Below are 27972 nucleotides of genomic sequence, written 5' to 3'. Positions count from 1 at the left end.
ATGCACAATGGAGCAAGTGGGGGTGAGTGCATGTTCTTAAACCACTTGCTTCAGATGTCAGAGAATAATTTACACTCATGCTTTCATGTCGCACCAAGAGCTCTGACATATGCTACATTTCCTTATTTAGAAAAGTGTTACTGTCGCACATATGTTATTTTAAAGGATAGAAAACCCCAAAATTAGTATGAAGTATATGGGGTTTTAGAGCTCTGATTGGAGAACACTTTTTAAGTTCCCTTTTTCCTTTTCTGTTCACTGCAGCTGTTTGGAAAATCTTTGCCCTGTGAGTAAATGGAGAAAACTGGCTGTGCCGAGTTTCAGTGTAAGCAAACCATCTCACGCTTGTGTTTTTCAAGGATTACCAAAACCAGGTGGTCTGCTCCCACCAACCTCTGAGATTTCTCACATCCCGTCTTTGGAAAACCTCATGAAAGAAAGTGTGCGGCTGCAGCTTGGCCGAGCGTGTTTATACGCTGGATTCTGAAGTATCTTTGCCCAGGCTCTCTGCCATCTGCCCGCTTACATCACGCATCCCTCCAGCCGAGATGTTGTCTTTTTGTTTTATTTCTCAGGAGATTTTTATCCAAGCAAACTCTCTTCATACCACATTCATATTTTTTTTTCCAGTGAAATACATCCGTGTCCCTTTCAGACAAGTACAAACAAGTTGCCAAAGCAGTGCCAGTCCAAATGATGACAGTTAAAGATTAGCATCACATCTGAGGCCAGCCTCAGATGGGAAGTGAAAGAGTTCAAGCAGAGCAGTAATGTGTTGTATATTTTTTGCATTGCTGCTGTAGGTCTTAAACTGCGCCAGAGTATCTCTCTTCATCATCCACTTGAGACTGTGAAGGCAGCCAAGCAGACAGGCGGGACAAACCCAGCAAAAGCTCTCCTGTGACTTCTCATTACAGTCTAATAGCTTGCTAGCTGCTCCAGCCAGCATCCTGACCTCTGACTATCACTCAACATGGTACCTGCTGAGCCTTAAAGCACTACATCTACATTCTTTCCATCCTTGGGCCTCTCCGCACAGCGGCTCAGGGGTGAACACTACACTTCAGACAAACCGCTACTGTCAGACTCAATAAAAAATAATGTAGGAAATGTCAACCCTGTCTTCCACAGGCATTTGGCCGAGCACAGCAGTTTTCTGAGTCAAAGAATACCAGAAGAACACTTAGTTCACTTAGTTTAGCAGAGCGCTGATGCATTCTGACACTCTGACCGAGGTGCAGCGTGTTACTCCGTCTTACATGGCACACGCTCCACTCGACAGCACGCTGAAAGAATTCCCACACCACTTGTGGCCCTAAATGTAAACAGAGAAATAAATGTAGAATTGAATGAAGGCCTTGTGGCAACCCAGTTTCAGACGCCTGGAACTTGATGTAAAACATTTCTGGTGTAATAGCGCCCTCTATTGGAAATTGCAAGAAACTCCATCAACCTCTTTCTGGATAGGGTACACAGTATTCGGTCAATCTGTAATCACACAGTAATCACTGTGAATGTTAATTGGAGTTATATGTGTCCATTCATTTAGTCACTTTTTTAACTGCTTGTCCATTTTAGGGTCTCAGAGCCTGGAGGTTATCTCAGCTGTCACAGAAACAGGATGCTCCCTGAGCAGGTTGCCAATCTGTCGCAGGGCTGGATAAGTGAGACAGACAACTGTACACTCTCCCAAACTCACCTGTGGCTAATTTACACTCACCAGTTAAAATAACAAGCATGTCTTCTTAACTCTGAGAGGAAGCTTGAGTACATGCAACATGCAAATCCACACAGAAAGGCTCTGTTTTTCCAAAATGGTCAGAAAAACTGATGTATATCGAGATCTGTGTGCATAACTTCCAAACTGTAAAGTTACAGAAGCTGGATGCCATAAAAGCTCAGAAAATCAAAGGAGGTTTTATTGTTACTGAAGCCAGTAAATTGTTTTAATGAGGTGTTGAGCTCGCTACAAATCAGTTTGCTAATGGCAGCGGCTGTTTTTGGCTTTTCATTGTAGTGAGAGACTCTGTTTTAACTGTATCAATCTGACAACACTTTATAATAAGCTAAAAGCTGTAACTTCTCTGTAATTAAATGGAATTTAATTTTCAAATATACTGTAGATTAATTAAAGTAGTCTTTAAGTAATTTTAAGTAATGCCTAAGTAATTAGGTAGTAATTCAAGTATTGCATAACTTCAGGTATTTTACAGGAAAGGATGCACAAGTTTTTCTGTCAAAAATTTTAAGTACAAAAAGCAAAAATAAGCAATATCTCCCCATTTTAAATACGCTGTTAAGGGCGCAGCCCATGTGGAGTGGCTTATCTAACTTCCAGGTATTTCACAGACACTGCTTACCTCTACACTTTTTTGACAGTTATGTTCAAACAGTTTATTGTGAAAGGAAAAAAAAAGTTAGACTTGGCTCCATCATGATAAAGTCACATAGGCCTGCAAATCTTTACATAATTTATTTATTTATTTTTGGAAGTCGGTAAGGTAGAACAGTCCTTATCACATTTATATTGATCAAATAAAAGGATAATTGAATAATAAAACATCATCGAGCAAAACAAGACAATGCATATTAAATAAATCTGCAAAAAGAAAAGAAAAAAACGTAAAGAGACAAAATTAATCGGCTCCAATAATACATCCTGTGACCCAAAAAGTATATTTGTGATATAAAATAGGGAAATATTGCTTGTTTTTCTGGAAGAAATTACCATAAAATTGCACACTACCTAAAATTATTTTTGCAGTACTTTACTTACACTATAATTATTCATTTGTTTTCTGTAAAAACTAACCAGTTACCTCTGTATTCTTTAAGTATTTGTAGCTAAATATAATTAATTTCAAATAGAATACACTGAAATTCCATTTAATTACAGGGTTGATTACACTTTTACCTCCTGGCTGTATTATAAAATGTTACCACTAGTTCAGTTAAATTTGTTGATTGCTGTTCTGTCTCAGGGTGTTTTTAGGGAAACTGGGTTCAGAGCGAGAGTTAATGATGACTTAGACCTCTAAAGTAGAAAAAAGGTAAGCCTTTGAAGAGTCTGCTCATACAGCACAGAGACGGGCTGGGTTTGTGTTTCTCTTTAAAATATAATTGAGTGGAACTCTACAGAGCATTCATTCAAGTCAGAGCAATTCAGGAAAACATTTGAAGAGTGAATGCAGAGTTTCCATCCATAGGACTGCATACTTTTAACAGTATTGTGGTTAATGTGATGCATAATGTCCAACAGACATTCAGGACACAGTTCTAGGGTTGGTAAATGCTAAATGGACTTAGTTGCTCTCTACTCTAACTAAACACTCAAAGCTTTTTTTCTTTAACTAGAACTCAAATACACAATCTATTCATACAGTTATAGCTTTATTATATTGTATATATATTTTATGATTGATTTTATTGGTGCTTCTGTGGTTAGCCCTGGTTCAATTTCAGGAGGAGACACAAGCTCAACCTCAGTGGGGTCACAGACCCAGATAAATGGGGGGGTTGTGTCAGCATAAAAGCCGTGCCAAATCAAACATGCGGATCCATCTGCCGTGACAATCCCTCGGGCATTAAGGGGACAGTTGAAAGTACCTCTTATATTTATTTATCACCACATAAGAGTGACATTATTGGTAGAATTCAGTAGCCTGTGTGAAAGGATGAAGAGAGGTAGGAGTGCAAGAGATGATCAACTTCCAACAGACACAGAAAACCCCCTGAGGAGCAGAGGGCAACAGGAGAGAACGAGCGAGAGTGAGAACAACAGGTGTGTGTTTATGAGGACACTCATGCCCATCCATTTTCTTCCACTTATCCAATTCGAGGTCCCTGATGGGGGTCTGGAGCACATCCCAGCTGTCACCAATCTATTGTGGTGCTAAAACAGAGACACTGACAATACAGTTCAATTCAATTCTAAGCAATTTTAATTATATAGCACCAAATCACAACCACTTTGCTAATGTTTTAGTAAGGACCCTGCAATATTACAAAGGACCCCCAATAATCAAACAACTTCCCTATGGGCAAGTACTTGGCGACAGCGGGAAGGAATTATTTTTCAAAGTATTTTTCATACTTTTAAAACACATTTTCACCAGATTATATCTTCATTAGATTGCTGCCTTTAGCTTTAAGCTATAGCTCCGTGTTTATGGAGGCAGGAGCTCCGTGCACATTTAAATGATTGTGTGCCACCCCATTTTTGAGGTCTGCGGGGTCCCTCTTTCTGCTATGTTCCTGTAGGCTGTGTTCTCTAATTATGTCGATGACATGTAGCTAAAGAGTTTACCCCTTTTGCACCACAAGATGTCAGCACTTAGTCAGAGCACCACTGTCTTGTAACTGATAGCTTGTGCCATTCATTGTAAACGGATCCAGTCACTGAGCAGAGTGGCTGAAGGGACAAGAGCGCGTTGAGATAACGAGATGCAGGGAACAGGTTGCATCACCGCCTGCATGCTACAGAGCTGTTTGTCAGCCCGTAAATATTGTGTTAATGACCAGTTCAGCTCGTGAAATTTACACATCTCGCCCTCCCCTAAACGGTGTGAGCGTGCGTATGTGTGTGTATCAGATGTGTGTTTGGCTCAGCACATCTGTTTTTTTTCTCTTCTTCTTCTCTCTTTTTCTCTCTTCATCCAGTTATGATTCATGATACCTTAAATTACACGTTATATTATGTTCACTGCCCTGCCAAGATTTTAAGGGAATCAAGATGAGAGAGGGGGGCATTGTGAGAAAACAACCTCAGCTCTTTGAAGCAGTTTCAACCTCTTCCAATGAAAAACACGCTCGGAGGTTGTTTTTTTTTTTTGGGAGGGGGGGCTTTTTATCACATCCCTGAATATGTGATGCTCGAAGCATTTCATGATGATAGGAAACATTATACTGAAGAGCCCGCACGTTCAACCCATTTCAAATGCGGTATTTGCAGTGGTCAAAAAATCGTGAGCCCCCCCCCCCCCCCCCCGACGCCGGCACAGCTCCTGCCAAATGATGTTATTACACCGGCCCTTCGGAGTCTGTTCAGTCTCCCACTTTCTCATCTGCGATACAGACAAATAAAATCTGTACAATGGGCGTTTTTGTTAGATAGCAGGGTTGTAATTTAATTTTTTAAAAAGGCCTTGTTGATTCCCAGATTTTACGCGTTTTATCATAAAGAAAAGAAGAAAGGCTTCATAGAGGGGGCCCCGGGTTTAATGTTGCATAGCTTTTTTGGTGACCCTTACAAAACAATTACCAGAAATAATAACATTAATTTATAAAAAAGAAAGAAAAGAAAAGCGGAGGCCATATTTGTCACTGTAACATCGGGACTCATTCATCGCCACCTGAGTTCATCTGACAGCGTCTCCTCCACCGTCGGTCCCCCAATAAGTGACTCCAGCGCGTGCAAGCTCGGGAACCGTGCCGCCCTGAGAGTGGCCTACCTTCAGCTTTTGTAGTGATTTGACGCTCCCGCTCTCGCCTTATTGAAACCACACATTGCGCTCGGGCCTGTTTCCAATGTGAAGACATGCGTGATGAATTTGGGAAATCATCTGCAGCTTTGCTGGTACCGTATAGCCCACCCAGTCCGGACCCGGTCTCTCTCTTTCTCCCCCCGCGCCTCCCCTCTGCCCCGGGGTATCAATACGATTAGAGGCAGGAAATGTGGGAATCCCCAACAAAGGGCTCCATCATTAAACACAAACAACCAGAGGCCTCCCAACAATACCGAGAGCGCCCTCCTCTCCACACTTCTCTTTTATGTCTGAGCGAAGTGAAAATCTATTACTTTCATCCCAATATTACCAGTCTGCGTTCAGCTGCGCATTATTAAAGAGGATAATCTGGCGAGGTTATGACGGATTTATAGGTGTTCAAATGGAGAGCAGGCGGTGTAGAGTTTCGCCCAGCAGATTACGCAGACTGCACATCAAATATTGTTTCTCCCTGCATTTCACACGTGGTCACATCTAGCAATATGTCCCTGAGAGAAACGAAAGAATTCAGAATAAAATTCAGAATAAAATAGATATATGTACATAAATAAATAAAATAAGATATGAGATATAAAGGGCGCATAGTCTCTTCTTATCGTTTATTCAAGGAAGGCGCTCATGCAAGGCAACAAATTATTATTTTCACAGCTGCCCAAAAGCAGTCATTCCAGTGTTGTACGTCTGAAAACGTGTAATTGTGAGTCAAGTGTGCATAAAGTGCGGCTGCAGGAGACTTCGAGAGGGATTAGGGTTTAAGTCCTCGCCTCGCGTAGAGAAGTGTTTGGGGATTTTCCCTCTCACACTTTAAATTATAATCTGATATCCTCCCTCCAAGGCGTCAGCCGACAGATTCGGAAATATAAATGTGTCATTTTGGTGTAAACTGACTTTCCATCACCACCGTGCTTTAGATTTGATCGCTTTTGCTGTTTTAGTTGGAAAATAAAACGAAGAGTGGAAAAAAATACAAATAAAAATATTTTAAATTCTTTGTATTTTCAGTCAAATCTCATTAGGTTCCATACAGAGTTTATTAAAGACTGCTTCTAGTGTCGAAGAACATACTCAAACTTTAATATTTTGCGATACAAAATTGTGATTTTAACTTATAGCCGTGAAAAGGTCACGCATCACACTTTTCTCCAATTAACGTCTTCTGGTGTATAAAAAACACTCTTACTTGTTGCATTTTTTAATATAGTTGCCAATGTTTTACGCAATATTTGTGAAATTAATTTTCCGTGGAAACTTTATTATTCCGCTCCAAACGATCTTTCCTCTGATTTCCTCGATGGATCTCTGATGTGTCCGCGTGGACTTGGCACTGATGTGCTGATGATGAGAGTGCACTGGCTGGATGGCTGGTATAGGCCTCTTTTGTCTTTGCGCCTTTGCGCGGTTTTCATTGGTCAGGAACCTTTCCCTCGTGCCTCGACGTGACATCACAAGCACCCGACCAGCAGGAAAGCAGGAGAGTTTACAGATGGTGCTGGACATCTCCGAGGACGCACGCACTTTTACGCACAGCCAGTCCTGGCCGCTTTTTTTGCGCTAAAAGTTGTGAAAATAAAAGGATATCAGCGTAGATGCTTTGCGGTTTGGAGAATCTGAAGTAGGAAGTGGACTTCTCTCGGATCGTGTTTTTGTGAATGGAGATGGGCCGTGCGTAAAAATCTTTTCGTCGCCTTTGAAAGAAGAGCTCTCGCTCTCCCACCTGTTGCCAGGTGGTATCGGCTTTAAAACTGCGGATATCTACTATGACATTAGGTTTGGAAATCATGGAGGATATTGTTATCGACGTGGTGGGGGAAGGACTCAAAGACAGCGCAGAGGAGCAGCTTTTACCTTTGGATGAGTCGCGAAGCGAGCACGAAGACGGCACGGAGACGTCCAGCAGCCAGAGTAAAGACAGGGAGACCTTCAGCCCTGCGCCGGCGTGTCTCCCTGCTCCTAAAACCAAAGGTCCCGCGTCGGTGAAGCCCCCATACTCATACATCGCTCTGATAACCATGGCCATCCTTCAGAGCCCAAAAAAGCGGCTCACCCTCAGCGAGATATGTGACTTTATCAGCCACCGCTTCGTTTATTACCGGGAGAAATTCCCCGCCTGGCAAAACTCTATCAGACACAATCTTTCGCTCAATGACTGTTTTGTAAAGATGCCAAGAGAGCCCGGGAACCCCGGGAAGGGCAACTACTGGACGCTGGATCCCAACTCCTCCGACATGTTTGAGAACGGGAGCTTCCTGCGGCGGAGGAAACGCTTCAAGCGGCAGCATTTTCGCTTCGACCCGCTCAAAGAACAGCACCTGGAGCCCAGCGCGCTCCACGGCTTTCCACACAGCGCCTACGGGCTCGGCACCGCGGCCCTGCAGCTGCCAAGTCTGGAGATTTACCCCTACCTCCATCACCACGCGCCTTCGCAGTGCGGCCCCGCCACCATCCCACCTGTGAGCAGTATCCTGCCGGCTCTCTCCAGCTTCTTCTCGCGCAGCGCCCTTTCAGCCAAAGCTTTCCTTCAGTCTCAGCCGGGCATCGACGCTTTCTCGCCGGCACAGTGCACAGCGTATTCCTCTCCTCTGACCTCCAGCGCCGCATACGTCTCCCCCGCGCTCTTCCACCCGGCGGCTTCTCCGCACTTCCTCAGTTTACACCAGGAGTACCAGAAACTACAGACTCAGCGTGGCATCGGCGACCTGGCCAAACACATCCACACCAACGATGAATAATCCCCCCCACTCCCCTCTCCTTAAAGCGGACTTTAATTTGTATTTTCTCAGGTAAACGGAGACATTTGGAGCAGATGCTTGCAGTGGAAATTGGATGGATCTGTTTTTGTTTTTTTACAAGAATGTTCCAGAAATGCTCAAAACTTTTCCTCGATCTCCCCAACTTCATGGCAAAAACAACAGACGCCCTTTAAAAAAAACCTGATCATGAATTATCATCTTTTGTTTAAATATTTAAATGACGAGTTTCCTTTACGTCTTTTTTCTGTAAAGAAATAAAGCTGAGTATTTAAACCTTGCGTTAATTTGTATTTTGCACACATGCATGTCAGGAATCATGCTTTTTGAAATCATTTAAATGTGCGTGCACGGTTTTGTTTGCTAACAGCTGTTATACCTGTTATTATTTTTATCTCTGGGTTTAAAGGGTTTTATATTCCTCGGTTTCATTTTTATCTAAATTCAAATTATTCATAGTAATGTTCAGAGGGGCAGAGAAAGTAAGCAGTCAAATTGACCTACATTAAATCAGTGCGCAGTCTTTTTTAGCCTTATGTCTTACACGCTCTCATTTTAAACACGTGACTCTCTTCTGCTTTAAATAACTGATCAAATACAAGCGAAGGTAACACTCGTAATTTTGGGATTTTTTTTTCTAATTATGGGTCTCCAAGATCTTTTATTATTTATTTAATAATCTGATGTAATATTTAAAAGGAACAGTGGCTTGTTAAATAAGAAATGTCATTATTTTTCAAAGTAATGGAGAAAAGCAACATGATGTTAAAATAAATAACAGGCGGGTCGAGGTCAAAGGCACTTTGGATGGCCTCGTTTTTAATGCGCTTTAATAGAGAAATAAGAAAGGTTCTAATCACACCAAGCTTTTAAAGTAAGACTTAGCGCATAGCTTATATTTATATGTATAAATATGTATAAATAATATTTATACAAGCTGTGGTGTGTGTGTGTGTGTGTGTGTGTGTGTGTGTGTCGTTTTCATAGCCATAACGCTGAAAACATACATGCCAATAATAATTGGCTTATTTTGCAGGACCACACACAGAAAATGTGTGCAACACATTTTCATGTCAGATATTCATAAAGGCTTTCTGCTCATTTACTGACCAGAGTTTCCACACAGGAGGTTTTCCCAAACATTCCTCAATTCAGTTTATGTTTTTTCCTTTTTATAATCATGGTTTTGTCGTCTTACTTAGAAACATTAAAGAAAAAAAACTTTTAAAAATCCGATTTGAGTATTAGACAGTTTTAAAGAAGTAACTTTATTTAAATTCTGTTTTAAAAATAACAGAAATAAATAAATTCTGCCTGCGTTTTAAGCAATGCCCCTAAAAACAATCCTCCACCTCACAGGTTTCACAATAAGAAAATATATCAATCAGATATCACTCTTTTTTTAATGTTGTGTTTTTTTCCAATTATTTCTTTTCCATTCCCAATTTATCTTCCAATCTTTAAATCTCAGGTAAACCCAGTCTGATTAAATCAACCCCAATCTGAGGCTAAAATAAATATATCAGTCTTTCTGCTTGAGCAGAAACGCTGTGATTCAATCTGCGCGTACACAGAATAAATCTAAAAATATGTATTTCTGCTCATTTTCTGCTATTTCAAATTATCTGATTTATTTTCCCCTTTCCTTTTCATTTAAGTGCACGCGGCGCTACCTCGTAGTGAGAATGACAGTAGTAAAATAATTCGGGGGTTGCAGAGCATGGAAGTATTTATTTAATTCTATTCTGACTCTGCTTTAGATGGATTACCACGCTGAAGCTCTTGGACGGGGCTGATGGATCGCACCACACGCTTAGTCCTTTAGCAGGCTTTGGCACCCAGCGAGGGCCTGAAACAAATAAAAAGATTGTTACCTGATGGCGAGTTGTTAAGCTGCCCACTCCTAAAGGAAGAGCACATGCTCGCGCTGCATGTCTTCCTCTTTCTCTGCACTCCATTCAGGAAATGTCTTACCATTTTGGGATGATCAGATTTAATTCAATCTGTACTGAGGTTTTGTTTTTTGCTTTTTCTTTCTGTCTTTTTTTCCTCTTATAACCAAATGTCTAATATTTCTGGTGCTAATCTTAAACAGTGTGGCAAGAGCTGTGGTTCAGCTAATCCGTCATAAGATTCCTATCATGCACCGGGGCCCTCTTTTGCTATTAGAACTTATCTGATTGGAAAGCTAAACGTGCAGCTGCACATATATACTTTTAGTCAGCATCTGTGCTTTGCTTCTAATAGTGCTGTGCTCTACTAGAGTGTGGTGACTCTTCAAAAGTGCTAACACAGGGTCTTTATTATGCACTTTTGTTTCACACAGAAGGTACTGATGCAGCTTATAAACAGCCACACGCATGCTTAGTATGTTCACTGAACTCTATTGTTATATGACTACAAGGATAAATGTAGTCTGAACCATAAGTAGCTCCAGCATAATAATTGAATGCTTACACTGTTTTTGTAAAGGGAGCGCTTCATTCATAAAAGGATCTTCTTCAGGCTCCAGGGTGGATGTGCAAACCTTTTTACTCTTACTCTAGTTTTATTTATTTACTGCCCGAATGTGTGCGCACACTCATTCTTTTCCTGTAGGTATGACTAAGGCACAGAAACGCTAATAACCCCATGAAATCATTTTCTTATAACAAGCTTGCTCTGCTGGTGGGGAGCCAAACAGAAAAGTGAAGCAGACAAACGCTGTCACAGAGACTGATTGGCAGCCAGGAAGAAAGAGTCAGGGTCTTTTACTTTCTTTTTTCTTTTTTTTTTTTGGAGGGAGAGCACCAGTGCACCTGATAAAATAAGCAATTCAGACACCCCGGGCTCATACTCATGTGCACACACATCGGTTTTCCATACTGAGGGAGGTAAAAGTTGCCAGTGCAGTGCTTAAAGTCTTTTTTACTCTCCTTTTTTCCCCTTTGTGCGTCATTAAGTGTGACATGTTTTATTAAGTCTTCACTCGTGCTACGAGTAATACCTCTTTTTTTCAATCATTAACAGCAAGATTTTCCCACTTTCAGCCAGACCTTTCTCTCTCTCTTTTCTGTCTTTTTATAAGGTCACCTCAGAGTTAAATACAATCTGCAAAGTCATTCTGAGTTATGAAACAAGGGGATTGAGTTTCGCACCCTAAACGGGACCACAGAGAACTTAAATCAGTGTCATATTAAGATGATTCATCACATAAGTGGATGTGCAGCTATGTGACAGCGTGTCAGCGGTTGCGTGCCTTGTCGCACCAGCTGCGGAAGAGTTTCCGCTCAGTTCCACGCCAATGACCAGTCGGGAGCTATCTCGGCTTGTATCTGATGCGGAGCTCGCTTCTCTGGGAAAAGTGAGTCGATTCGGTCAGAACTCCATTCATGCCTGACAGCATGGCCGTACCCTGCTTTCGTTCTCCGCTCTCAAACGCCAAGCCAAACAGGCAAGATAAACTCATTGGCGGAGCACCCCGCCTTGCTGCCTTCGCTTCTTCTCCTTCCACACAGCGAAAGCGGGGCGAGCAGTGCATTCTGGGACAGCCCCTGCGAGTTCAGCCAGGACAGGAAAAACAATGCGACTGTGTTGTTTGAAATGCATAATTTGAAATAAATTCCCCTTGAATATTTTTCTTGCCCTACACTGTGCTGTTTCTTTTAATAAGCGTCTTTATTAAGAGGCTGCCTACGAGTCGTGGGTTAAGAAAGTGTCCGAATTTGGGCTGCAGTGGGTTAATTTCACTATGGATGAACACGTTGAACCGACGTTAGTGTTATATTTCATATTTCTGTCAGGTCGCCGGATCAAAACGTGCCCTTCATCTTGTGCGAGTTCTTTCCAAGGGTCGCTTGTTTTAGTGTAAATATGAGCTCAAATTGACCTAATTTGGGAAATGTTACCCCCGTAGCCATGTAAACTCTGCGTCGGGTAGATCCACTGTTGCAGATAACGTGGTCAGTGATTTGTGTTATTTCACTGGGGTGTTTTTAGTTTTGTTTTTTTCTTTCGTGCAGATTCAGAGTGGGGTGAACAGAATGGCTACTAGGTGCTGTGGTTTTTCAGTTATCATTAGTAAATCTCACACCTTTCTGCTGAAGCGGATCACAGCTGAGGTTTTCTCTCCTCTCACTTTAATGGCTGACTTCCACGGGCCTTGCTCGCTCCTTGGCGTTTGCTTTTCCTGGCAGGGCCAATCCCCGCTGCCCTGCTTCAGGGAGTTATTCAATTATAAATCTTCCACCCTTCTTTTGCTGCCTTTTCTCTCTCTCTCTCTTTCACCGGTCTTTGTGTTACCCAGCCAAGCCCAGTAAAACGCACTGCTCCGCTGGTACACCCCTCTCCAGTCTCGTGCCCAAGAATTTATTATGCTCAGGGTGGTGAAGCGGAGTGCGGTGTGTTTTTGGAAAAGGGACCCCCCCTCGAGCCTCAGTGCCAACAGATGACAGTGACATATAGCAGGAAAGCCACCCAGAAGGAGAATGATCTCACACCTCAGCCACGCGCTCACAGGGAGTGGGAGAAAATAAAGAGTAAAAGATCTACAGCTGGGGGTGGGTGAGTCGAGGGGGGTGGTGGGACAATAAAAATCAGAATGAGAAGAGGAAAGGATGGAGAAACACAGAGGTAGAAAAACAAACAGCAAGTGAACGATCCCTTGAAGCACAGACTTATTCAAATACTTTAGGTTACTTGCTAAACTCGGACACTGTAGTTTAATAACTTCCAAATAAACCAAAGTATGTTAAACCTCTGAGATATTCTCTTCCTACCCTCAGACCTCGGCTTGTCTCCGTCAGCCAAAATCTGGAGGAAATGCACTGCCCCATTAGGCATCTTGAGAAAATCCACAGTTGCGTTCAGGATTATACAGTACATAGATCGTTCTTTTTCTTTTTTACCACATCTGTTCTCAAAAAAACCAAAAAAATCTGCAAAGCACTCGATCTGTGCTTCACTGGGTGGCACTCGATCTTGGCCTTGCTCCCTCCTGTGCTGCTCTCAACCTTCCTGGTGCCCTTCTGTTCCCCAGCTGGCGGCCTCATGCCCTTGCCCTGCCCATGCAGCTTGGCATTACCCTCTCCAATGTTTTTTTTTTTTTTTGGTGTGTGTCTGAAGCAACACGTGCCGGCTTGGCGTCAGCGTGTGAGGTATGCGCTGCAGGTAGAAGTCAGCTTACCACGAGAAACGCTCACCCTTTACAGGCCTCAGATCAGTGTGATGTCACCCACAACAGCCCCTGAACCACTTACTGCACTAAATGAGAGCCATTAGCCGTACAAACAAAGACTTAAAGACTCAAAAAAATCGGTGTCATTTAATCAAAAAAAGGGAGCAGGAAGCACAATTAACATCAGGGCTAAGGTGTGTCAGAGAGGGGTCAGGTTATAACCGTGCAGGCTCATGTTACAGTCGCGCAGTCAGAGTCCCGGTGGTCGGTGTAAACCTAATGAGAGTCAGTAACCCCAACCTGGCTGCAGCCCGCCCGCTCTGTCTGATCTCCGTGGAAGACAAAGTGGTCTGCCTTCCACACCAGGCATCGCTATGAAGAGCAGGGTACGCTAGCCAGTTAATAGTTGGAAATCTCTCTTTCTCCCTCTCCGTCTGCTCTTTTTCTCTATACCGCTCTCCCCCATTACATTTGGTTTTTCCTCCCTTCAATAACGTCTGCAGTGGCATATTACAACTTGGAAATGGATTTTAAAAGGGAGTAGAAAAGGGTGCCAGAATGGGAAAAACATGGATTGGCTCAAGGGAAGCAGATTAAGTGGGCATGCCAAACCTCACGCTTTGTAAGAAACAAGAAAAAGACCCCCTTTTTACATTAATGCCCTGAGTTGAGGACCAACCGCATAGTGGAGGGAAATCAAAAATCCCACCCTCTTCGAAAGGGAGAATGAAAATTCCAGGCGGTGAATTGTCACCTCATATGGATCCTTTCCCCTTCAGTGTCGCTGGAGTGAATAAGGCTGTAAGGTGCCGTAAGGTGCTGTGAGGCTGTCAGTGTCATTGCTGCAGGTCTCTGTGTGCTCAGGGAACTGTAAAGCCAATTCACAGGCCTGCAAACATCCTGTAACAGCAACATAAATCCACTAATTCAGGCCTTTGTGTTTGGTAATGGATGTTGTGCCGTACTATGTAGATGTGATATGATAGGATTGATTGCTCTGAAGATCACTGAGGCTGCTTTCTAGCACCGCCCTGCCACCCAAACTGTCGGCCGACGAGCCGCTCATCCCATGTTGCCTCTGTTGGTGGTCCCTGGTGTAAGCTATATTTTCCCCTCACTTCTCTCTCTCTCCCTCGCTTTTTTATAGCTAACACAAAATTGTTCCTAATTCGCTGCTGCTAGAGGGGGGTAATTTGCGGCTTTTGGCTGAGTGTCGCAAGCCCCAAATTTGAAAAAGCTGCTGAGTTGAAGGCGTTCTGTGAAACGCGGTAGGAGCAACAGTAGGGAGAGGAGACAGCGAGGGCCTAAATTCAATCAGCTAAAAAGGGAAAAACAGCAAAAACATGATAATCCTCAAAAGGCTGAAGGCTGCTATGCAATAATAACTGTAGGGTTATGTAAGCTGTAGCCACCAATAATTATGGCTCTTTTAATGAAATGACGACTTTAATGTCTCCTCTTTTATTCCAAGTTAATGCGATTTCCTTTTTGCTCATATTTTTTTGTCGTACTATCTTGGCTAAAAAACTGTAGCTCGTACTTCACTTGTGTTTATTTTGTCTTGTCTTAAATTCCTTTCGATTAAAAACAGCTACAGCTGATTCTCTGCTGCAAAAATGCTATCTATGAAAGCAGAAATGGTTGCTTCTTACTAATGGCAATTTAATGACGAGCCGTATTCTGGTTTAGCTCTGTATGATGGTCAGCAGGAACCAGTTCAGTTTGGAGCACCTCAAGGACCTGTGTTGATCACTTTTATTTTCTCAGTAACAACAATTTTCTTTATTGCTATCCAAGCTCTCTGCAGCTGTGGCTCGTCTTACCAAGATGTACTTAATTAACTCAAAATCATTTTTAATATTTGGCAGTCTTAGGTTATTAAACTCTGACGAGCTTCCTCCAAGTTGACTTCTCTTCAGTCAGCCGAAGACAAGCCAACATAAATAGTTTCCTGTTATAATTAGACATTTAAATAGTTATTTGACTCAATAACTTTCTTTTATAAAATTTTGGCATGTTTGCTAGTATGTTTGTTAACATTTTTGTTCTTGGGTAAACGAAATGCACCATTCTCATTTGTCCAAGCTAAAGCTATCACCAGCAGCTAGCTAACTTAGCTTAAGGTAACGACTGAAAACAGTAAACTAAATCCCCAGTTTGTGTTTTAAATGTTTTTACATTCACTTAAGGAACACCATATGTAATATTTGGTGAGCTGACTTTTGTTACTATTGGATAAAGCAAACATATTTTCCCCCCTGTTTAAAATTGCTTTGCTAAGCTAATGTTGACATCTATTGTTTGTAAAAGCAACAGGGACTGTGATGATTTATTTGATTTGATTTGATTCCATCAGCACAGTACCAACACTTTTGGAATCCAGTTATTGCAAAGCACTGACATTTGTAACCAGTAAACTAATTAAGTGAATTAAGTGGCCGGCTTTATCAATATTTCATTTGGATCAATGGTACTTTTCAATATCAGAAGATGCTATAGTCGCATTTCTGCAAATGAGCAGCTTTGATAATTTAAAAAAAAAATAGAAGTTATGATTTGAAAAAATTGTTTTGGTAAAGGTATTGATAAGCTAACAAAGATTTTGAGACAGCTAGCTAAAAATAATAACATAAAATAGCTTTTATCTCCAAGTTGTTCAATTTTAAAGCTGAAAGCAGATAAATGAAGAAAAAGCTAAAAGTAGTAGATATGGCTGAAAAAGATGCAAGTATTAAAATAAACAGCTGGGGGGAAAATATCCAGATTTGTCTAAACTGCTTAACAACTCTAAAAGAATAAATAAATAAAATATATTTTTTTATTCTGACCTACTGTCTACATGACGCTGGAAGGTCATGCAAACAGGAAGTACGAGTTTGGTTGGCCACTAGCTGTGTTGGTCACAGTGTCTGGATCTCTCTTTACACCCAGTGCTCTACTTTCCCAGAGCGAAGGGGGCTGAGAGCTCTTCCACGGCCTCGTCGACACAAGCGCCCTGAGAGGTGCTCATTCATTTTGATTAACAGGGCCTTCCTCGCTCTCATCCCGTCCTCGGTGGTTCGTGCTCTCCTTGGGGGAAAAAGCCCACATGGATGTTTTTCTTTTTTTATCCCACATGGTTTTTCACTTCCACAACAGCACGTCATTACCCGCGTGTTTAAACACTTAAGAACAGTTTAAAAAGGAGGGAGAGGAGGTGGCGGTAGAGGAGGAGGAGTGAAAAAACACTCACGAGCAATGAACAGTTCTACATTAACTCTGTATCACTCAAGGGAGCTGTAAAGGCTGCCCTGTAAGCGAAATGAAGTCAATAAATAAATGTGGCTGTTGTCAGATGTCTGGAACCGCTTGAGAGGGTTTCAGCAACAGGGCAGCCCACCATGTTGAAATGAAGGGTGATAAGTTTGGGCGGCCCCGCGGAATTAAACGCTACAACTTGCTGAGTGCCATTGACTAATGAGGGCGGGTTTGCCGCATGATAAATTCAAAAACAAGAGGAATGTTTGATCTGCAAGAAACCACAGTTTGTTGAAAGTCACAATGCCTGCTCAGCTCCGGGTGGGAAGAGAACACCATCACAAGACAGAGGAGGTTTATTATTTTATGCAGATCCCACATGAGCAGCCTCTGATAATGAAACTACTCCCCCAGAGGCCTGCTTTCACTACAGTCAATCAAAGCACATGTGACAACAAACAGAAGAAAGAGACAGGAACTGTCAGTGGACCGCTCCAGTTCATGACTTCATTGGATTCAAATATCTGTCAAAACGCCAATTTGCTGTGATGCGACTGCAACTCTTACTTGGCAGGCCGGCCGCGTAAGAGAAAATATAAAAGATGTGGAAAAGCAGTAGCAGCTGGACGAGTGTTTTGCCAAGTTAAAGCAATTGATCGCGAGGGTCCAAGGAAGAATGGGTGGGTGAGTGGGTGGGAGCACGGTTCAGAGGAAGCTGCAGGTGTGGGGAAGAGAAAACACAATCACATCTCAAGTCAAACAAATCCGTCTCCACTGATGGAGATGGATAGAGGGTCAGCATTCCGATCCTTGCTGGAGATCCCCACCGCGTAGCCCCGGGTCCTCGCTCTCACTGCTGCTGCTGCTGCTGCCGTCACTGGGCCAAACATCTGGACGGACGGGGAGAAAGGAAGTAACAAAGAGGAGTGGAGGGGAGAACGTTTTCCAGAGATGAGTGAAAAAGGTGGGATGAACTGAGGTCAGGAGGAGAGGTGAAAGGTGTTAGAGGAACAGGCTTGTTTATCTTGGGTACTCCCCGTGGAGGAGGGAGCCCACAAAAGTGAGCTCGTGTTGGTGGGGGAAAGTTCACACCCTTCTTGTGGCTGCCTTTTATTTCGCTTCATCTTCATCTGGTTCGCTTTTGTCTCTTTGGAGCATTTTTCTATCATCATCTGGGCAGCTGAAGGTCAGAGGCTGCGGTAAATGGGGGTAACATTGTGTTTAATCCTTCACCCAACACTTCAGCCTCTTCTATCAGTCATCCTTCACAGTGCAGAAGCCTCTAACTGCCTGCTAAAAACTTTGCTCTCTTATTTTTTTTTTCTTTGTGTATTCCCCAGGAGTCCTATAAAAGCCTGTGCAGCTCTTGTTTTCTCTGCAAGTCGAAGGATGAACTAGAGCTCATAAAGAGAAAACTCAGAGGGCACACTGAGGTCCTGGGCTCTGTAAAAGGCGGGGGCAGCAGCTCTGGTGCTGGTATAGTGGCAGTGGAGAGAAATGTAGAGTTATATAGACACACACACACTCCACACCTTGGGAGCATTTGATCCCCGTGAACACTGCACGGCCCGGAGAGGACACGCTCTGTAAATTTTCCTCGCTCCTGCGTGCTGTGTTCTCTGTAACAGCAGCCTGAGCTTGTAAAAATAAAAAATAAAAACCACACACATGACAGGTGCCAAAGTCAGGAATGTAAAAAAAAAAGTGAATGATGGTGCTTGCTTGTTATTTTTCTTTATTTTTTCTTGGTGTCGTGTACTTTGAGAGAAAGCGTGTGCCAAAGTGTTAGCGTGTGTATTCCACGTGTATGCAGTGCTGGGATTTGTTACTTGTGACAGTTCTGGATAGAAAAATATATTTTTTATTTAGTATTATTAGCAAGAAATGGTTAAAGTATCAACCTTATGATGAATTGTTATAAGTGATAGACACACTGTCCTATTGGATTATGAGTACTAATGCAGTATTTGGTATAATAATTGGTATGTTACTGTTTTATTTACTGCTCATTTACCTATCCTGTTTTTCTTTCAGCTCTTTTATTAATTGTTCACATTTACACCAAAATCCAGTAATATTAGCTGTTTCAGTAGTTTATCTGTTACTTTTAGCCATTACCGGTACCTTTTTATGTGCTAATGTCAGCTATTTAGCTATTGCTCATAGCTAACAGTTTTAACTTAGCTTAGCTGAACACTTTCAGCAGTTCCCCTGTTTACTTGTTATCAGTCTCTTAAGTTTTATATTCTGAAGTTTTATTAATTTCATGCTTTTGCAATATATAACATTTTCTCTCATCCTCTCTTAATTTTTAGCTAGCTATTACCGTTTATCCATTAGGTTACTCTTAGCTAACAGTGTATTCCCTGTTGACTTGCTGACCTGTTTTCTTGTGTTCTGCTGATCATATAAATCAGCATTATGCATATGTTTTAAACTATATAGTCCAAAAAATATTTTTGTGGGACTGAAAGATTGTTCAGAATAAGTTTTACTAAACTTCTCAATTACACGCTGTTGTGGACAACAAGTAGCGTAGCATAAAATCACATTTCCACTGTCCAAAGCCACCAAGCAAATATGTGAACAAATATATTAACCAAAATGTGCTTGTATGCCTAAGATTTCTTCTTCTAAATGTGCTTAGTTACATTCTGCTGGAGCTTGCATGTGTGTGTTTTTACTGCTGATGGCACAGTGGAGGATTTATTTGAACAGATGTGAACTCTCAGTACCAGAGTGACCTCAGGTCCTACTTGGCTACACTGCAGCTGATCTCTCTGCCCTGGAATAATAACACTCAGTTTAACAGACTGACCTGTGGAGGAAAAAGCTCGCAAACACACTGTCTAATAAGTTGAGGAATAAGTCTACATTTCCTCTCACAAGTTAACTGAATCTCTCTGTAACCTTATCAGAGCGTGCCTTGCTGCAATGTGGAGTGCATATGTCAGGGCATGTCCTTGTCTTCTGTGAAATATCTCAGTTACAGTAACCAGACAGTACAGTAAAACCAGAAGTTATATTCCTTTCAAAGTCAGATATATGGCTCGGGATTTATACTCTCATTGACTGAAAATGGAGGGTTTTATACCAAATGCACTGCACATTAACAGCGTTGAGCATGAGTTAGAGGAGTCCAGAGGTTGCCGACAAGAGCCATAAAGGAAGTGAATTTATGTCTCAGAGTGATACAGGCGGGAGGTCAGAGGCAGAGTTAAGTGTGTAGGGTCGACAAGGATGAAGAGACAGCAATGTTTGGATAGAGGACAGGGGAGAGTGATTCTAATTTATACCCCACTAATTGGAAACAGCAGAGTCCTGCACCTGAATCGCATTCTCGGCCCTGTGGCCAGCGCTAGGCCTGGGGGACGTGGGAGGGCGATGAGGGCTTTGGGGGGGTGGAGGGATGGACTGGAGGTTAGGGTCAGTGTCAAAGGCAGCATTGTTGTTTCTATCCCTGCAGCCAGGACAGAGGTTTTGTGGTGTGTGCGTGCATGTGTGCAGATTTGGAAACGCAAGATGCCCGTGTCTGAGCAGAATTAGTGTGTGTATGTTTGAAATGTTCTGGGGGTCATGTTGTTGTGACAGTCTTGAAAACACACCACACACACACACTAACGAGGCCGGAGCCAGAGTGAGGACCACCCTGGTGCAACAGAGCGAGAGGAAGGAGGGGGGGAAATCAGCTTAATGTGTCATGGTTTCAATCTGACACGATCTAACATATGACATGGCTGGACTTCAGCAGTCTTAGCTTCCTAGTTAAATAAATATGACAGCCTCCTGAGGTAATTACCATGCTGTGACCAAGTTGAGTCATAGCATCCGTTAATTATGAGATGGGCCGTGTGATTACAATCCCTTTTTTTTGTTAAATCCATGCTGCGAGTGAGTTTCTGATGTCTGTAATATTTCAGTGAGTGATGGTGTATTCAGATGTTGGCTGTGACTGGGGTCTGGCATTGTGCTTAAAAGTGAAGTAATCTTGGAATTTAGATTGAAAAAACACTGACTTTGCTCGATGGGCTTCATATCGGCACGATCTGTTTGCACTGCTAAGCCACAAGTCAAATCCGGGCCTATGCCAGAGATTCCCACCCAAGGGCACTGGCGCTGTCCCACAAGAAGGTAGTTAAGTGAGGTCCATGAACTGTATATGAAAGGTGACGCCACCTGTGTGTTTGTGGACTCGAGATGAGCAGTTTGTCTGTGACTATCTTATTTCATTTCATTTTTTTTCAGGGGGTGGATCTGCCTGAGAAAAAGTAAAGAAACAATCCCTCATACTGAAGTGAGCTGTCAATCAAAAAGTAGCCAAAACTTAAAGAATCCTCTGTTTTATTATTTATTTTACTCTGAATGGAACCATAATTTATAAAATAAAATTCATCTCATAGTCACTGAAACTTGTAATTATTGCTTAAGACTACAAATTAATTTAGAAGGACCATAAATAAGGTGAAAATTTAATTTTCTAATAGTTTTCTACACAATCTGCCACCAGAGGAGTCGCCCCCTACTGACCACTAGCAACAATGCAGGTTTAAGAGACTTCCACATTAGCTTCACTTTCATCTGTCTTTTCTACACATTCTGAGTATCTCAACTAATTTGGAAAAAATACAAAGTATATAATAGATATTGATTAAAATATTTAGAGAGTCGATACATTTGAAACATTTACTACATTTGAATTGCATGAAAATATGACTGAATTTGAATGAATTTGGTTTGTAGTGTAAAAACATTTTGAAAGCCCAAAAATAGCAGAAGAGCTCTACATAAATGCCAGTCTATTTAACAATATATATAACAGAGTGAAATGGGGCAAAATAAATTTGTCTAAATGAGCCCATTAGAGTAAGGTAGCTTGCAGTCGGAAAGGAGCACTCAGGTTTTTCTGCTGAAAAAAAAAGGGGGTAACACGGGCTCTGAACTAGAGATTTATGCCTGTTTTTCTAACACTGCTGTGTGTCTTTGTGCGTGCGTGCTTATGTGAAAGCAACGCATCAATTCAGTGCTAAGTGACGAGCTGTCAGCTTTCACACAAGGACAGACAAAGACCCCCTTAATACGAACGATGCACAGTGCAGATAAACACACATAAACCCCGAAAACCAAATTTCTTGAAAAAAAGGGGGAAGAAATGGCGGCTGGATTTAGACATATGGGGAACATATTGGTGGCGGAGATCTGATCACACGAGTTTCCTCTGAGGAGAAGAGAATACAACAGGATTTAGATGTGGTGGGGGCTGTTTTGTTTCCCTTTAAGTGTGTGTCAGTCGTCTGCCCTCCTTGAGGATGTGAGAGAAAACGTTTCTCTCTGCTTCATCGCTCCTCTTGATCGACAACTTGATAGCCTGCGCACATGACTGAGTGTGCGCAGGCCAGAAAGACACACGCGCACTCGTCCCACTGTAGTGGTTTGCAGAGAGACAGTTGTCCTATGATACTGCTTTTTTTTGTTCTTTCCACCTAGCATGTATTCTGTTGACTGAGCTCTGAGCGCACATCAAAGCCACCACAATCTGTCTGTTTCTCTCACGATTTGCCCCCCCACCACACCACGTCGATCTATGACTGAGCACAAACCATGCACAAACTAAAACACATTTGTATATGTGTATGGTACGGGAGGGACTCTGCATTTTCTTTGATCACTGTTCATCTGACATCGAATTAGTTCCTTTGTAGCGTTCAGAAACACGATCGATTTGTTATTTGACGTTGAAATCCTTGATTTTAAAATAGCCGCTCGTATTCTTTCCCTTTGACAGATCATGTTACTTTTTTGTGTTGAAAAGACACAGAACCAAAGTTAGTGCGTGCGGGGTATCCCCAGTTTTTTCCTCGCTGTCTTATCATTTCCACATTGATTCCACTGCCCTCTCTGGGCTGAAGTAAAGCCACTGCAGCTGCACATCTTAATCTTACTTTTCCCTTCATCCTGCCTGTCATGTTTACTCCCTGTTTCTCTCCCTCCTCTCTTCTGCAGGATGCATGGTTTCAAAGGGACCACAGAACAAATCAGAGGCCCATCCCTGCGCACCAATGGCCTGTCTCTCATTTCAGATGGAGATTGAAGGGCACGTCTGCTCCGGGGGCGCCCACCGCCCTGAGGGCCTCTGCGTCTCCCCTGCGTGAGAGCTGGACCGCTACACGCACCAAAAAACCCGTCGACCCCCGCAATCGGCTGTCTGGTGAGCTCAGTCGCTGGAAAAGCCCTAAAAAGCCTCGCCTACATCCCTTGTTAGCTCAAGGCCGTGTGTGAGTGGAGTGTGTTTTGGGTTTGGCGTCACTTTGAAAAGATATGACAATAAACGGGCCCTTGAGCAGGAGTTATTATGTGTTTGGCTGAGAAGCGGGAGCTCGTGTTGCCTCGACGGAAGCTGGATCTTTCCCAGCGTTGTTTTGAGGTGCTTTAGGTTTGTTAGTCATAGCTTACTGTAAAGTGCCTCCTGAGACGCTCCTATTTAGAGATTGTTTTGTGCGCCTCGACTCTGAAGTGGTATCACGGGCCAGCTCCCCTGGCTTTTTCCTGGCGGAGGATGTGTCAGGCTTGTATGCATCTGCAAAAAAAAACAACAAAAAACCTACAAAAAATCCAACCGAGGCCACAGAAGATCAAATCCAGGTTTGGACGACGCATTGTATCAATGCGAGCTGTGGCTCCAATCTCCCAGAGTATCTGTCTCCAGCTCTGGTCTTTCTAGGCCTCCATTAAGCTCCTCTAGCTTTCATATGACATGCCGATACCCATCATAAGCTGCATGACAGCATATGGACCTGAGTGACATTTGATGTACGTGGCAGGAGCGAGAGCAGCTCCTCTTTGCGTCTCCCATTCATGTGGTGGAGGCAGGATTAAGACTTGATCCAATAGAGCAGAAGTGGAGGAGAACGAGCCGGGGTCAGATCTGCCTTGAATTAAGTCAGTGTTGCAGCAGGAATAATACAGTCACCTCCCCCAGAACCCAATAATACTACTGAAGGATAATGTGTGTGTGTGTGTGTGTGTGTGTGTGAGTGTGCTTGGCCTGTGCCGAGGCTGCGACCAAACCACAGGCTGGTGTCCTTTACAGAGAATAGGGGTCTCTGTTGACGGTTCAAACACAGCCCGCGGCCCCAGCTTCAAAAAGACCCCCAATCATCGCACCCACTTACAGCCAACGGCGCATGTCACTTAATGTGGACCACACTATCCATCAATTATGGTGACGCTCAGGGGCCATCTAACACCCGCACCGCAGCTCCGCGTAGTGAGTTGTCTTCTTCTCTGACTGAAGCCCCCCTCCAACCCCTCCTGCAATCCTCAAAGCCCATCTGCTGCAATAGGTGCAGCGTGAGGCCGCTAACTCCTCAGAGCTGTCACACCAGCAGAGCTCAGGCTTTTCTGCTTCTTTCATCCCGCGATGTTTCGCTCCCTAAAGCTCATCCTCCTGCAAACGTGGCCTCCTGCAGTGCGCTTTAATAGCTCACTTCACCCCTTTTCTCATTCTGATTGTCATCCTTTTTGCACCATTCCCGTCATGCCATAGATTCCCTTTGAAGTGTCCCAACAGTAGGCTTATCCGCACGCCTGTAAGACACACGAGCCCGTGACCTTACCCTCCTACTAGCTGTTTATCTGTCCCTTGGCAAGCGAACTGAGTCAAACTGGAACTCATTTATCGTCATCCGATTCTGACATGTTGCCACGGGGTATTAGTTAAGCCCCAGTGCCTTTTTGGCATCCAAGTGTCAGAACGTATGTTAAGGTTGTACGAGTGAAAATAAATGACTCAAATGTGGCGACCATATTGGGAAGTTCTCTTTTAACAGACGGATGCCGGCGGGGCGTACAAACCTGAACCAGACCGCACATCCGAGTCTCAGCCCTTTTCCTCTTTCTCCCGTCTCCAGTCGCTGTCCGCACAGGACATCTTCCTCTGTCACATCTGGAGGGGGGTGTGGGCGAAGAGGCTCGGGTCAGGCTGGAGGGGACGAGGGGTGGCTCTCGTTCCGGCCGATTCGCCGAGCTGTCCTCCCGCTCGAGTCAGCTGCTCGTACACGTGCAGAAGCTTCGGTGTGCATTCATGCGTGTGTGTGTGTCCATCAGAGCCCTAACCTCAGCAGCTGTGTGTGATTTTGTATTCATATCATCTGGGGGGCTTCTTTCTTGTTTTTTTTCCCTTTCCTTCTTCTTCTGCTTCTTCTTCCTGTCTGTGCTGACACCTTGTTCTGTGCGCTGGAGGCCCTTTATGGTCAGATCATGGATGGGAGCTGCTTCGTGTCAGCTGCACTGCCTCTATTTCTGAGTTTCCACTTCATCTGGGAAATAGTGCACAGATGCTTTTCTATTTTCAGCAGTGTTTCAAATTTAGGAGAAAGGACATCCATGCTCTTTTTTTAATAGCTCATCTTTGTCTTCCATGTTATTTCTGCCATTTTAATTTCTTCTTCTTTTTTGGTTTTAAAGCAGTTTTGGTATGAAGTGTTACTAATTGACATTCATGAAGGTTCTCTCATATTTAAGTGCACAGCCTTAATTCATGCATTTCAAAAAATAATTGGTGGGAAAAATTATCCCGTAGCTATTGGATATAAAATTTCAACTAGTTTAAAAAAATGTTTATAAGCCATATTTGAGATTTTCAGTAATGCCTATATTCATGTACTGCAGTTAGTAGAGCAGTCTGTAATGGCAGAGAGAGACATGGTACTCAGAGAGTTTAAAAAACTTTGAGAAATCCTTTTTAAACCTTATTTTTGAGAGACAATGATCAACCACTTTAGGCACCTTTGATAGCTGAATGATCACATGAAATGTTTTAAGTCTGCTCTGACCATTTAAATTTGAATTAATTTAGGTAATACTCCAAAATAGCTCCCCAAATATGTGCCCACAGGCAGGGCCGAGTGGGAAGACTTTGATAATAGATTGCATAGCTGATGAGTATAGTGTCAGACGGCTCACTGTAACTACCTACAAAATACTAAGTTTGTAAGAGTTAGTAAAAAGTAATAAATCACTGCTTAAATGGTTTAAATACAAATGTGACTAAATGATTTTAAAAAAAGAAGCGTTTGGAAAATATGTAAAATGTTAGAAATCAGTCAAAAAACACATTTGGTGAATTTTAAAGCTAACATAAGAAAAATAAAAAGTCTGGACTCACTGTTTAAAATTTTACATTTCATATTTAAACACTTTAAAATTAATTTCTAACACTGCAGTAATTACATTTTAAAACGTAGAAATAATTAAATGAAGCATCACATAACTTTTTCTTCTTCTTCTTCTTTGTTTAATGATTATTTCCTATCATAGTCTGGACCCGCTGTCGAATACTCCCCACTGGACACACACAGACACAGACGCACAGTCGGACGGGGCGAGCACTGCTTGGTAAACAATCGCAGCCACACATGCTCACGCTAGGAAGGAACATGAAAACAGCACTAATGGGAAAAAGATGAGAGGGCTCACAGCGAGCACACCCAGAGAGAAGGAGGAGAGCGAGCCGGCAGTCGGACACCGCTCGCTGCCTCAGCCCTGCATGCCGGCACACAAAAACAGCCCTCAGATAGAAAGATAGTTCCTGAGGTCACACTGTTTAAAAAAAAAAAAGGAAAAAGATTGGTGGGTTAAAAAGCACTCAGCTGATTTACAGCCTCTGTGAACTCGTGTGATTATTTTACCCGAACATTATATTATTATAATTTTGCTGTACTACTTTATTTCTTTCCAGCTATTAGAGCTAAATTACCTTAAATTATTTTTGCTTTTTTGTCAAATATATTTAGAATGTTTGATTTACCCACAAATTCTTCCAGTTACAATCTGGCAAACAGTCATATTTATTTGTAAATAAAAAAAAACTAAATAAAATTTTAAACATGTTTAACCACTTGCCATAATGGTCGTGCGCTGTTCCTGTAAAAAAAGAAGAAGAAGGAGGACGGCCTTGTGCTGTGAGGGGAAAGAGTGTGTCATCTTGTTTATTTTCCTTTGGTTTGCTGTCTTTTTCCAGGCCATGGGGCGCGATGATAACAAAAAAATATTGCGGGCGTCCGTGTCTTCACAGCGGACTGCCCTCCCCCACCACCACCACCACCATTACCACCACCAGACTGGATCCGACGGGGGACCGCAGGGCCCTCGCAGCAACATTTTTGCCGTGAGGGAGAGGAGCAGAGAAGTTACCGCCTGTGAGTTAATGACGGCTCGCTGCTGATTCCCCTCACATGTTTTGCTTGTTTTTTGGGGGCTTTTTGCTTTTTTCATACAGGCACAAATCAGCTCCCCTCTCTGTCCCAGTGAGGTCTCATCCTCCAGAGTTAATACTGGCCGCCGTCACAAGCTACGGAACTGGTCTTGATTAGTGCTACTGAACTGAGATACTTATGTACGCCACATCCTTCTGGAAAAAAATAATAATAATAATAATTACACTCCCAAAAAATTCTCATTAATTTTTCTCCAGACTTCCAACTCCATCTCCGCGCTCTCTGCCTTATCCGTGGTGTGTATCCACTAAGACTGAATAATATTTGGACAGGTGTTCTTTCATATACATTAACTTGAAGGAGTCTAGCGTGCAGTTTCATAAAGCAGGGGGGAAAAGAAGCATATCCTGGTGAGTGGGTTCTGAAGTTGGTGCTGTATGCTGTAGTCTGTACTGTATGTGTAATCCCTAACAATAAAAAACTGTTTAGCACTAATTTTCCTGTACTTTTAAAACCTTTTTTTCCTCCCCGTTTCAGACAAGAGGAGGCCACATCTGGAAGACAGATGTAGTCCCAGAGCTTGTTCTCTCCCTTTGACTCTTGCTCTCTCTCTCACTGCTTCTCACTCACTCTCTCTTTCTCCTGTCCTTCCCTCCCTCTCCTCTCTTTTTGGGAAACATGAGAGCCGGGCTAATTCTCTCTCTCTCTCTCTCTCCCTTTTTCTCCCTGCCTTGCTCTCTCCCTCCCACCCTGGCCGGACCACCCACATTCGGAAACGCCTAGCTGCTCCTGAGGCAGAGCCGCCGGCAGCTTAGAGAGACCAAGAGGCAACAGCGAACAAGAGAGATGTAAGGACGGGCCATGACGGACGGTTTAAGCAAGAGTGTCAATTACTGCCGTGTCAAAGCCATTGTGTGCTGCTGAGAGAGTCTGAGGGACTCATCTGCTCCAGCGTGAACCCTGGGCTTTTGTTCCTCGCACCACAGCTATCTATATCCATTCATTTTAATCTGCAGTATGGTAGAAGCCATTGTAGAAAAGCATCTCAAGAGAACACATACATACTACAAGTAACCACAGCTCATCTCTGTGAAGAACAATCACTTCAGATTTAA

At 42.9% G+C, this 27972-nt stretch overlaps 1 protein-coding gene and 1 long non-coding RNA gene across 4 annotated transcripts in view; both read left to right on the top strand.

The window, feature by feature from the left end:
• The window catches only part of LOC102313862, a 64597-nt gene that overhangs the window by 32886 nt on the left and 3739 nt on the right, over positions 1–27972 (top strand). For 2 of the 3 annotated variants that reach the window (XR_006054329.1, XR_001336447.2), the window contains exons 3-6: positions 22644–22848; positions 25959–26036; positions 26662–26839; positions 27641–27705. This is a non-coding gene — a long non-coding RNA (uncharacterized LOC102313862). Of the gene's footprint in view, positions 1–18347; positions 18626–22643; positions 22849–25958; positions 26037–26661; positions 26840–27640; positions 27706–27972 lie in introns of those variants that run through there. The other variant, XR_006054330.1, reaches the window with a different exon arrangement.
• Positions 6535–8527, top strand: foxd7 (forkhead box D7). The gene has a single exon (XM_005926688.2). The coding sequence runs from the start codon at positions 7262–7264 to the stop codon at positions 8231–8233; it is 972 nt and encodes a 323-aa protein (XP_005926750.1). The 5' UTR covers positions 6535–7261; the 3' UTR covers positions 8234–8527.

This window comes from Haplochromis burtoni, unplaced genomic scaffold, assembly GCF_018398535.1.
Source record: "Haplochromis burtoni strain Fernald_Lab_line unplaced genomic scaffold, NCSU_Asbu1 Contig_45, whole genome shotgun sequence".
Taxonomy (NCBI): Eukaryota; Metazoa; Chordata; class Actinopteri; order Cichliformes; family Cichlidae; genus Haplochromis; species Haplochromis burtoni.
The sequence above is the reverse complement of the archived record's forward strand: the minus strand, read 5'-3'. Positions and strand labels throughout refer to the sequence as shown.